Raw genomic sequence first — 13,714 nt, 5'->3', positions numbered from 1 at the left:
TCAACATTCGTCTATAGCACCACATCTCAAATGCTTCGATTCTCTTCTGTTCCGGTTTTCCCACAGTCCATGTTTCACTACCATACAATGCTGTACTCCAGTTGTACATCCTCAGAAATTTCTTCCTCAAATTAAGGCCGGTATTTGATATTAGTAGACTTCTCTTGGCCAGAAATGCCTTTTTTGCCATAGCGAGTCTGCTTTTGATGTCCTCCTTGCTCCGTCCATTATTGGTTATTTTACTGCGTAGGTAGCAGAATTCCTTAACTTCATTGACTTCGTGACCATCAAACCTGATGTTAAGTTTCTCGCTGTTCTCATTTCTACTACTTCTCATTACCTTCGTCTTTCTCCGATTTACTCTCAAACCATACTGTGTACACATTAGACTGTTCATTCCGTTCAGCAGATCATTTAATTCTTCTTCACTTTCACTCAGGATAGCAATGTCATCAGTGAATCATATCATTGATATCCTTTCACCTTGTATTTTAATTCCACTCCTGAACCTTTCTTTTATTTCCATCATTGCTTCCTCGATGTACAGATTGAAGAGTAGGGGTGAAATGCTACAGCCTTGTCTTACACCCTTCTTAATATGAGCACTTCGTTCTTGATCATCCACTCTTATTATTCCCTCTTGGTTGTTGTACATATTGTATATGACCCGTCTCTCCCTATAGCTTACCCCTACTTTTTTCAGAATCTCGAACAGCTTGCACCATTTTATATTGTTGAACACTTTTTCCAGGTCGACAAATCCTATGAAAGTGTCTTGATTTTTCTTTAGCCTTGCTTCCATTATTAGCTGTAACGTCAGAATTGCCTCTCTCGTCCCTTTACTTTTCCTAAAGCCAAACTGATCGTCACCTAGCGCATTCTCAATTTTCTTTTCCATTCTTCTGTATATTATTCTTGTAAGCAGCTTCGATGCATGAGCTGTTAAGCTGATTGTGCGATAATTCTCGCACTTGTCAGCTCTTGCCGTCTTCGGAATTGTGTGGATGATGCTTTTCCGAAAGTCAGATGGTATATTGCCAGACTCATATATTCTACACACCAACATGAATTGTCATTTTGTTGCCACTTCCCCCAATGATTTTAGAAATTCTGATGGAATGTTATCTATCCCTTCTGCCTTATTTGACCATAAGTCCTCCAAAGCTCTTTTAAATTCCGATTCTAATACTGGATCCCCTATCTCTTCTAAATCGACTCCTGTTTCTTCTTCTATCACATCAGACAAATCTTCACCCTCATAAAGGCTTTCAATGTATTCTTTCCACCTATCTGCTCTCTCCTCTGCATTTAACAGTGGAATTCCCATTGCACTCTTAATGTTACCACCGTTGCTTTTAATGTCACCAAAGGTTGTTTTGACTTCCCTGTATGCTGAGTCTATCCTTCCGACAATCATATCATTTTCGATGTATTCACATTTTTCCTGCAGCCATTTCGTCTTAGCTTCCCTGCACTTCCTATTTATTTCATTCCTCAGCGACTTGTATTTCTGTATTCCGGATTTTCCCGGAATATGTTTGTACTTCCTCCTTTCATCAATCAACTGAAGTACTTCTTCTGTTACCCATGGTTTCTTCGCAGCTACCTTCTTTGTACCTATGTTTTCCTTCCCAACTTCTGTGATGGCCCTTTTTAGAGATGTCCATTCCTCTTCAACTGTACTGCCTACTGCGCTATTCCTTATTGCTGTATGTATAGCATTAGAGAACTTCAAACGTATCTCGTCATTCCTTAGTACTTCCGTATCCCACTTCTTTGCGTATTGATTCTTCCTGACTAATGTCTTGAACTTCAGCCTACTCTTTATCACTACTATATTGTGATCTTAGTCTATATCTGCTCCTGGGTACGCCTTACAATTCAGTATCTGATTTCGGAATCTCTGTCTGACCATGATGTAATGTAATTGAAATCTTCCTGTATCTCCCGGCCTTTTCCAAGTATACCTCCTCCTCTTGTGATTCTTGAACAGGGTATTCGCTATTAATAGCTGAAACTTGTTACATAACTCAATTAGTCTTTCTCCTCTTTCATTCCTTGTCCCAAGCCCATATTCTCCTGTAACCTTTTCTTCTACTCCTTCCCCTACAACTGCATTCCAGTAGCCCATGACTATTAGATTTTTGTCCCCCTTTACATACTGCATTACCCTTTCAATATCCTCATACACTTTCTCTATCTGTTCATCTTCAGCTTGCGACATCGGCATGTATACCTGAACTATCGTTGTCAGTGTTGGTCTGCTGTCGATTCTGATTAGAACAACCCGGTAACTGAACTGTTCGCAGTAACACACCCTCTGCCCTACCTTCCTATTCATAATGAATCCTACACCTGTTATACCATTCACTGCTGCTGTTAATATTACCCGATACTCATCTGACCAGAAATCCTTGTCTTCCTTCCACTTCACCTCACTGACTCCTACTATATCTAGATTGAGCCTTTGCATTTCCCTTTTCAGATTTTCTAGTTTCCCTACCACGTTCAAGCTTCTGACATTCCACACCCTGACTCGTAGAACGTTATCCTTTCGTTGATTATTCAATCTTTTTCTCATGGTAACCTTCCCCTTGGCACTCCCCTCCCGGAGATCCGAATGGGGGACTATTCCGGAATCTTTTGCCAATGGAGAGATCATCATGACACTTCTTCAATTACAGGCCACATGTCCTGTGGATACACATTACATGTCTTTAATGCAGTGGTTTCCATTGCCTTCTGCATCCTCATGTCGTTGATCATTGCTGGTTCTTCCACCTTTAGGGGCAATTTCCCACCCCTAGGACAAGAGAGTGCCCTGAACCTCTATCCGCTCCTCCGCCCTCTTTGACAAGGCCATTGGCAGAATGAGGCTGACTTCTTACGCTGGAAGTCTTCGGCCGCCCGTGCTGATTATTTATCAAAATTTAGGCAGTGGCGGGGATCGAACCCGAGACCGAAGACATTTTGATTATGAATCAAAGACGCTACCCCTAGACCACGGGTACACATCAATTACTTCATGACAAATGCCACTGGGCTGTCTTCCCAGTTCCCAGTATCTCTGAAATTCACAGGTCGAAACTGGCCAGCGAACTAAGTTTACAATCACATAATCCTTCTCTCTTTATAGCTTTCACTGGTCATAGAGATTCATCTGCCTCTACCAGCTTTTAGCCCCCCGCTGCTGTTATTTTTCATATCTATCTCTGTACTTTAATTTCCTCTTCAGTCTCAGCCTGCAGTTATCACCATACTTCTTGGCCCACTTGTCTCTTTCTGGACCATAAAACCTCTTTGATACAGTTTACAAAGCAGTTTCTGTCAATTTCATGCACACTCCCTCCCTCCATCCCTGCCTTCCCATATGCGACATACCATAACCTGGGATTCTACCTGGGAGAACCATCCCTCTTTGTGTATATGCTTACTTCATACTTGCTGTCCTTCCTCCTTGTTGTAACCCCACCAGATATATCAATGGCTGATGCCATACTATCAATATGCCTCACTACACCTACGTCTAGCAGTGCCACTGCAAGCAGTGAGTAGACAACATCTCCAGCCATCAGGTCACACGGGCCCATCAGCTAGCCAATTTAAGGCCAAGCTACAGCACCTCATACTTGCTTCTATTCAGAAGCTAGTATATTCCTCTTCACAGCTGAGTAATGTACAGACAATGGCTCTGCACTGGTTATTCTTTGGATTGTTTGTATTACAACTATGTCTGCTTGAGACTAGAATATAGTGATGTTCCACATACCACTATTAACTCCCACTTCACTTTCAGCTAAGTGGCTGTTTTCAGCCACACCTACAAGTGGTTTCTACCACTGTGATTTAAACTGTGTAAATTCCAATTGTTTTCATTTGCAGTCATGAAAAATTGACAGGATCAGTAACTTGTACAATCTATGCATAATTTATTCTTGTTGCAGTGTATTCAGCAACTGCTGATAAACTACTATTGTGCTCTAAATTGGAGACTACAAAACCTCCCACATCCAAAGCCTCCACAGTCATGCTATAATACTAGAGGATGGGAACAGTGGAAGAGGATAAAATGACACAGTTTGAAGGGCCAGTGTCCAACTGCATGAGTGTCTTTTCTGATAGGGAATGCAAGTTTTCCTAATTTGGTCTTTATAATGTAGTGAGATATTGTAACCAAAATACTGTTAAAGTAAGCCCATATGTAGATTTATTTTGTGTAAATTCAAGTTGTGTTTGTCAATGGGTACTAGTTATTATTTCACAATAATTAAAGGTCTTACCCAAGAGTCCAGCCTTCACTACTGAAAGAAGAGGCCATTTTTGTCCATATGCTCCATCAAAATCATCTAAGTCAAGTGCCCACACCATGGCTCCACCGAGAAGATTTTTCTTGATGTACATGACCTGAAAAGAAAATGTATTTTTCATAAACATAGTATCAAATGACATAGTACTTTCTACACAAATAGATAAATTGTCGCATGTTTTAATACAGAAAAATTAGTAACTTGTTTGTGCAAAGGGAGAAAACTATGATCTTGAAAAATCTTGAGGGAAACTATCGTTATACTATAAAAACTATAACTTACATTTCAAGACAGCAATCACTTAGTATAACAATATATCTGAACTATTCCTGAAATTCTGTAATCCAAGCAATTATATTTGTAGAAAAATTGACAGGTTCAGGAATTATATGTACCAAGATAGTGAATTATTTGCCATCATAAATGAAGTGCCAAAGATATTTTAATTTCAGATGATGGCTTAAAATTGCCTGACAAGAGGTCTGCCTTATGCAAATTTCACTATCCAAGACTAACAACAAAAGGAATAAAAATGGAAATGTAGATAGAGGTAAATCAAATAAATGCTAATTACAGTAAAAAGAAATCCAGGTGAGGTAGACATGAGACAAACAGGATGAAGCAAGCACAGTCTACATCTACCCACTTCTCCTTACACCTGATACAGTTTTCTTAATTTTTATTTAATCCTCTGTAACACGAAAAGGCATTTGGCATTTTATGTTGTCATGTGACATGCATGTGTATGAAATCCATGGAACTATAGAAAAGTTTGCTGACTGACGTATGTCAACTGACACACAATTTTAACCAAGCCTCATGTTTATTCATCTACTATTTATCAGCAAACACTTAAATGTGATTTAAGAAAGCATACTAAATGAAATATTCTTGTGACCATAAGTGACAAATGAAGAAATGATCTTACCTTAATGGTAATACTATGAAATTACTTGAAAGTAGTGCGCAGAACTTACCTTAGTGGCAATACTACGCTGGTCCTCATAGCCAATCCACTGGTTGCCTTTAACCATGTAGGGGCTGCCTACATCATCAGTTGCCTTCATCCAGTGGCCTTCCTCAAGCAGTTGCAATATTTCAAAGTATGCCAAGAAACCTTTCTCCTGGGTAAAGGGTCCCTCTTTTCCCAGACCCTTCACAGGAGCTCCTGGAGAATTTTTAGCTTCATCTTGCAAGGTGAATGAATGTCCATGGAATGGAATGCCAACAACCAGTTGGTCACGTCGGGCTCCCTTCCTAAGCCAGTATCGAACTGCATAATCCTGTAGACATAATGTAACAAATGAATATTTTGGAAGAGTTTGGGGTGGATGATACATCAAGAAAGCTGATCAAACAAACTCTCACTAACACAGTGTCAAAAATAAAATTTATGAGTGAGATATCAGAACCCTTTAAAATCAGAATGAGCATAAGACAAGGAGATGGACTATCCCCACTCCTTTTCAACTGTGTCTTGGAATAGGTCATTCGACAGTGGAGAGAGTTGTTAGCCCAAGAAGAAACAAATGAAGAGCAGTTCGGATTTGGTCCTAAGAACAAAGAGGTGTACATTGACTGCTTGGCCTTTGCAGATGAACTGGCCATTTTTGCTAACAACATAGCGTCAGCAGTCAACAAGATCAATAGGCTGTCAGAAATTGCTGAAAAAGTTGATCTCTATTCAAAAGACAAAATATATGATGAACATCTGTGATGGACTTGAATGGGTGATCACCAATCTGGGAAAAATTGGACGAATTTCAGGTATCTTGGTGAAGTCATCCAGGAGAATGGATTAGAAGAAGAAGCAATTAATGTCAAGATGAGGAAGTTAGACCAAGCATAGCATCCGAAACTTTGACCATGAATAGAGAAGGTCAAGCTGAGTGGCTGGAACAGCCAGAGCATAGGATATTAAGGAAAATCCTAGATATTAAATGGGTTGATGGACAGTGGCAAACGAGAGTGATGGCTCTCAATCTTCCACCATAATCGAGTCCATCAACATGAGGTGGCAAATATGAGGTAGCCAAGGAGGTGGAAACATGGGTTCTACTATGCCAAGACTGCTTGGTAGCTACAACAGGAAAACACAATTAATTAGCAGGAGTACAAAATAAGGAAGTATTTATTACTTAACTTTGCTGTAGTCCATGATCAGTTGGTTGACAATTGTAGAAGATGTGACTAGACTAAGCATCTGTAGAATGACATAATTTACAAGTCACAAATCTTGCAGTGATGTATTAATCTCTCGTAATCTTGAATGTCGAATCCGGTGAATCTGAAGACTAACTTGGAACGGAGCTGCAAAGACTGGATGGCAGCAACGACTGAGCTGCAGACGATAACTAACACTGGCGCTGGCTGACCACTGAGCGTGGCTATGAACTGTAGACTGGCACAACTGCACTACTCTAGTGCTGCACATGAAATGGCCTAGCGGTGCCTCGCGGTGAGCATAAGTACTGCAACTGGCTGTGTACTCTTTGGCTAACACAGCCGTTCTTCTGTTCCATTTAATGAGAGAATAGCATCCAGCGGATCGATCTCTCAGGCGGCGGTGTGGTCGTATGACTGACGACATCACAGAGAGCAAATGAGGACTTGTACAGCAAGACAAATCCTATCACAGCATCCATTAAGAAGAGACGATTGTTATTTTACAGTCATCTCATGAGGATGGATGGTGACTGACTAACAAAAAGAATATGTTCATCCAATCTAAGAAAACAAGGCCAAGATGGTTCAAAGAATGTGAAAAAGATCTTCTCAGAGAGAGAAATTTCTGACAGGAACAAATTCAGAAGATTGGTGAAAAACTACCATGGTTTTAAAATGGCATCAACGTCCAAAAGACGGAGAGGACCATTATCAGAAGAGCATAAACAGGCACTCCTTGGTGGGCTCAGAAGATACTGGCAGGAAGTCAAAGCTGGAACAAGAACAAGACCTAGACACTAAAATGAAATTGGTTGTTACCATGCGGTCCATAGAAGCTCAACTCCATGGTAAAAATCAAAAGCTGACTTAAAGAAATTACATAATGAAAGTTTAAAAACTAAATGTAAACAATGCATAGAGCTGCAGAAAGAATGATAGTTACTTAATTGGTTGGTGTTTTTAGAAATGAGTGTGAAATGAGAGCAAAATATAATGATCATATTTTAAGTATAATATGCTCCCGAAGGTGCAATGAGCTAAATTGATGCTGATGGTACCTTAAACAACTGGATGTAGTTTTTTTATGATATCCATATATATTATAAAAACTGATGTATGTATGTATGTTCCACATCTACTAAATCACTGATCCAATTTCAACCAAACTTGGTACACACATCCATTACTGTCTGTCAACAATAACTGTTGGAGTAATGGCCACCTACCTATCACAGTTCAGGAAATATGACATCACAAACAATGAGATGTGTGAAAAAGCACCACATCATGCACGATGTTTAAATTTATTACTTCTGTGGTACTACCTCTATTTTCAATAAATTGTGCAGGCAGTATCCACATATGCCACTAAATGCACCTCCAAAAGTGTGACACCACACATAGTTCAGGAGATATGACATCAGAAACACTGAGATGCGTGCAAAAATGGAAAAAATTTACAAAATGAATACCTGGGCAACACTGGGTTTGTCAGCTGGTTTATGATAAACACAGCCTGTTATACCTACAAAGATGAGTCAGTGTTATCAGCTTCAGTTATCTGTTTAAGCTTTAAGTAAATATAAACTACATGTTCAATCCATCTATTATTACCAATAGGACCTTAGCAATTCCAAAAAAACGCTCTTGGTAGAAAACAGGCAAAATTAATTTCTGCATTTAAAGTCGTAATACACTGCAGTGAGGAATAGGTTACCCATTGATTTGTTTCACACTTTAAGTTGCCATGCTCTTCAAACCAAGTGTTTGCATGAATTATAGTAATTTCTCAGGGACTTATGAGAGCAATGGAGGTGGAGTGGTGGGGGTAGGTAAGATTAGCTAAAAGTTTAAGTTCTACAACACCTTGTTAAAGTAACAGATTTTCTTTTCAGTAACAGCGTGTTTTGTTGTTTATGCTCTTTATCTTGAATGGTCAATTTATTATGATCACTCTTCTTGATGATGGATAAACACAACAAATCAAATCATGATAAATTATTGAAAAAAATGAGATTCCCTCATGAAACAAGGGCAATGTTCACCAATATGAAGATCACTATGAATTTTTCCAGATTTTTCAGCCACATTTACTGTAAGTAATGATTCCACTTGCGCCTTCTCAAAGTAATCTGCACCATTCTCTATGCTTTGGTGGCATTCCTCAAGATTGGGAGTTTAAATATATCACAATTTGGACAAAAGAGCTTCACCTGGACTTTTAAATAATTGTTCCTGCTAGTTTTACCTGGCTTCTGAAAACATGCAATATTCACATATAGCAAGGCCTGTAGGATAGGGATGCAGAAGACCAACTGTCTCATATGGGGCTCATCTCTGGGAATGACTCACAAGCAGACTAACATTTAGTTTTTGTATGACCATTCTTCTGGCTGATGGTCTGTGGAGCTTCAACCGTTCACTTGCATAATAAATGAAACACCTGCATTCTGATGACTTTTCTATTACACTGCAACCAGTTTTGGTGACTCAGTACATCATCTTCAGGCCATATATGGTTCTGTGGGGCTGAACTCCAATCATTTACACAATCCCAACACTAATAACCATGGTTGCAGACACAACATCGTTGTTATACTATTCTACAATAGCCAGTTCATAGATGTTGGCCTTTGGTGGGATCATGTATACGACTGAAGTTGACCCCCTCAGGTCAGTTAAGGCCTGAAGATGGTGTACTGAGTCACCAAAACTAGTTGCAATACAATAAAATAGCACTAAAACAACAGCTGCACATGTTTCAGTTTATTACATAAGACTAACATTTTGTTTTGAATTGTATTGACGTTTGTTCACATACCATGTTTAGCAGTGACAATGTATTGTAAGCAGTGGCAGGAGCATTTGATCAAAATAATACGAGAGTGGTTTGAAAAGCTCTCGGAACGGAATAGAAAAAAAGTACTTACATGACTGAAACATTTTTTATTTTTCAATGTAGTTTCCTTATTGATTAATGCAATTGGTCCAACGATGTTCCAGTGCCTTGATCCCATCTCGAAAATGAGTTTCCTCCAAGCCTGCAAAATGTAGTTTGCTTGTAGGTTAATGCACTTGATCTAACGATGTTCCAGTGCCTTGATTCCATCTCAAAAATTAGTTCCCTCCAGGTTTGCAAAATAGTTGTCAACTACAGCTATCAATTCTTCGTTTGAAGTGAACCTTTGTCCACCAAGAAAAATTTTCATTTTTGGGAAGAGATGGAAGTCTGATGGAGCCATATCATCAGGTGAATAAGGCAAGTGTGGCAACAATTCATACCTTCATTCATGTAATTTTGATATGGCGATGGCACATGTATGTGGGTGCGCATTGTCTTGACAGAAGATGACTTTCTTCCTCGCTAAACCTGGCCTTTTTTCATGTATCTTTTGTTGCAATTTGTTCAGGAGGTTAGCATAGTATTCTCCAGTAATTGTTTGCCCAGTGGGGAGATAATCAACAAACAGAATCCCCTTAGCATCCCAGAACCCTTATGCCATGACGTTTCCCACTGAAGAAATTGTCTTTGCTTTTTTTGGTGGTGTAGAATCAGCATGTTCCCACTGCTTTGACTGTTGTTTTGTCGCTGGGGTATAGTAGTGCATCCAAATTTCAACTGTAATCACAAACCGGTGCAAAAAATCTTGTTTGTTTTTCCTAAAATGGGCCAAACATTGTTCCAATATGTCCATTATCACGCGTTTTCGATCCAGCATCAAGAGTTGCAGCATCCATCTTGCAGATAATTTTTTCATTTCTAATTCTCCTCTTAAAATGTGATATACCGTTTCAGATGCCATCTGGAAAGCGTGAGCAATTTCACGCAATTTCAGTCGGCGATCCTGCATGACCATTTTGTGCACTTTTGCAATGATTTCTGGACTAGTGACACATCTTGGCTGACCACTGCTTAGATCATCATCTAAGCTCTCCTGACCAAATTTAAATTCATTTCTCCACTTGGCACCAGTTGAATATGAAGGAGCGGAGCCCACCAGTGTATTCTGGAAATCGGGACGAACGAGCCTTCATACTTTTCTTTACGAAGTACTTAATCACCTCTCGAATCGATTTTTTCCATCTTCACAAATCACTATGTGGGAACAACAACAGAGTCACATCACCACCACAGCTCTCTTCCAAGAGCACTGACGTGGCACATGTTTGCAGACAACAGTCCAATGAATATCACATAAACAACTCACTGGACTAGTGCTGACATCTCTTGCAGTTCTGCGAACTTTTCAGACCACTCTTGTACAGCATTTCTCATCTGTCAACCCTTGTCTCCTGCTGTATTTCTGTGAGATTACGAAACAACCACCAAGACTAACTGTGTTTAAAATTGCTTGATACTTGACATTTGTCACTTGTTGCTATGTTGGCCGCTGGCTACTGCTCGGTTACAGATAACACACATGTCACTTCACAAGTTCTGTTAACACACAACACAGAGCAGTGTTGGAAGTGGCAGCTGCAAGGTATGTCGGTAACACGAGATGCTCTGTTGACAGCTGATTTTAAGTGAACAATGACTGAACTGCAGCAGGAGACACATGTTGTAGCCCTTACTTTGAACTCATGTCCTAAGCTAACCACAACCTTGGGACATGTAATGTATCCGAGAAAGCAGTGGTCAACAATCTGCGGCAAAAATAAAACCGTGATCTCTCTATTCACAGTTAGTAAAGCTAACATCTACCAGCAAGTTCAGTTTGAGCACTTTTAGCAAACTGTAATTTCTCATTATCACTGTTTACATGAAACTATCCTCACATTAGCAATACAAACTGCCATGTTACCAACTGAAGGGCAGTCCATGTTGCCACTTTGTTGCAGATTATAGATGACACAGGGACATTCCAGAACAAAACAGAATGACAGGAAGAAAAATAAGAGCAAATAACAACATCAATATGATGATGAAAATAATGCGGCAAGGAATGAGAAATAAAAAATTACATTAATTGAATAAATATGATAATCAAACTCTTTTGATTAGATTTGTAAATAAAAGAATTCTGAATCATTTGACATTCTGCATGGCAACTTGCTTCTTTGAGGATATCTGAAGGATAACATCTGTAAGAACAACTCTTACACAATTGACCAAATGAAGCACAACACTGAAGACAAAATATCCTGCATAAGTGTAGCACCCATCTAAAAAGTAGCAGCCAACACAAAGAATTGTGTCGAGGAATGTGTTGCAGCACATAGAGGGCGTTTCCAGAATCTATTATGAGAAAATATGTATTGCGAAGGTATACATTATAAGTACATTAATAAAGGTTTGAATGTAGGGTAGCATAATTTCTGGCTCACACTGTACAAGAAATGATTATTTTGGATGAATTTCTGTGGGTGCCCATGCTAAATCTAGAAACCTACATCTACATGTGTACTCTACAAACCGCCAAGAGGTGTGAGGCAGAGGGTCCGTCCATTGTCCCAGTTATTAGAGTTTCTTCCCCCTTTCCATTCACATACAGTGTGGGGAGACAATTGTTTGAATGCCTCTGTGTGCAGTATTTATTCTAATCTTATCCTTGTGATCCTTACTGGTTGTTGTTGTTGTAGTTCATTCCTAGACACATCATTTAAAGCCAGTTCTTGAAATTTTGTTATAGAGTTTTTCGGATAGTTTATGCCTATCTTCAAGATTCTTCCAGTTGAGTTCCTTCAGTATCTCTGTATGGATCAAACAAACCTGTGACCATTTGTGCTGCCCTTCTCTGTATACGTTCAATATCCCCTTTTAGTCTTATTTGGTATGTGTCCCACATACTTGAGCAATATTCTAGAAGCAGTTACTCAAGTGACTGCACTTCCTCAGTATTCTACTAATAAACCAACGTCTAAAACCTGCTTTACCCATGACTAAGCCTATGAGATCATTCCATTTCATATCCCTACAAAGTGATGCACCAAGTATTTGTACCATTTGGCTGATTCCAACAGTGACTCATTGATACTAGTCATAGGATACTACATTTTTTTCATTTTGTGAAGTGCAAAATTTTATATTTCTGAACATTTAAATAAGTTGCCAATCTTTGCACCATGCTGAAATTTTATCAAGATCCAACTGAATATTTATACAGCATCTTTCAGAAAGCACTTCATTATAGATAACTGCATGATGTGCAAAAAGTCTTAGGTTACTATTAATATTGTCTGCAAGGTCATTAATTACAAAGTGAACATCTTGGGTCTCAATACACTTCCCTGGGGCACACCTGAGGTTACTTCTACATCTAACGATGACTCTCCATCCAAAATAATATGCTGTGTCCTCCCTATCAAAAATTCCTCAGTACAGTCACAAATTTCACTCGATACCTCATTCCAACATACTTTTGACGATAAGTGTAGGTGTGGTACTGAGTCGAATGCTTCTCAGAAATTGAAAAATACTGCATCTACTTGACTGCCTTGATCCAAAGCTTTCAGCATGTCATCTGAGAAAAATGTGAGATGGGTTTCACACAGTCAGTGTTTTCAGAATCCATGCTGTTTGGCATGATGGATGTCATTCTGTTCAAGATACCTTGTTACATCTAAGCTGAGAATATGTTATAAGATTCTACAATAAACTGATGTCAAGGATACTGGGCAGCACTTTTGTGGAAGACTTCCACCACCCTTCTTGTACACGGATGTGACCTGTGCTTTTTCCAAAAACTGGACACAGTTTTTTTGTTAATGGGATCCACAATAGATTATACAGGGTGACAATTATTGAACTATATGAGAAATACATAAATTAGTTACAAACTATGGCGTGCACACACTTTATTCAACTTTTAAACGTCATTACAGATATTAGAATTTAGGTTATGACAAGTTCAATATGCCTGCCATCATTGGCGATGGTGTGGCATAGATGAATTGCAAAATTATGCATGACCTGCTGAGATGTCGAAACAGCAATGCTGTCGAAGGCTTCCTGAATGGTTGTTTTCAGCTCAGCAATGGTTTTGGGGGTTATTGCTGTACATCTTGTGTTTAATATAGCCCCCAAAACAGGAATGGCATGTGTTCAGATCTGGAGAATATGGTGGCCAATAGAGGCCCATGCCAGTGGCTTCTGGGTGCCTCAAAGCCAGAATGCGGACCCCAAAGTGGTCCTGCAGTACATAAAACAGTCTCCTGCTTCAATGGGGTCGATCTCTGTCTTGAACGAAGCACATCTTGTCGAAATCAGGGTAGGACTGGACAATGGAGATGAAATGATC

The 13,714-nt window shown here is 39.4% G+C and overlaps 1 protein-coding gene across 1 annotated transcript in view; it reads right to left on the bottom strand.

Moving 5' to 3' along the window:
• LOC126252135 (probable chitinase 10) overlaps positions 1–13,714 on the bottom strand; it is a 223,260-nt gene that overhangs the window by 166,951 nt on the left and 42,595 nt on the right. Inside the window, exons 6-7 of the mRNA XM_049953001.1 lie at positions 5,285–5,590; positions 4,281–4,404 (exon numbers count right to left, since the gene is read on the bottom strand). Coding sequence (XP_049808958.1) covers positions 4,281–4,404; positions 5,285–5,590 — 430 coding nt within the window. The remainder of the gene's footprint in view (positions 1–4,280; positions 4,405–5,284; positions 5,591–13,714) is intronic.

Source organism: Schistocerca nitens, chromosome 4, assembly GCF_023898315.1.
Source record: "Schistocerca nitens isolate TAMUIC-IGC-003100 chromosome 4, iqSchNite1.1, whole genome shotgun sequence".
Lineage (NCBI taxonomy): Eukaryota > Metazoa > Arthropoda > Insecta > Orthoptera > Acrididae > Schistocerca > Schistocerca nitens.
This window is presented reverse-complemented; position numbering and strand designations above follow the sequence as displayed.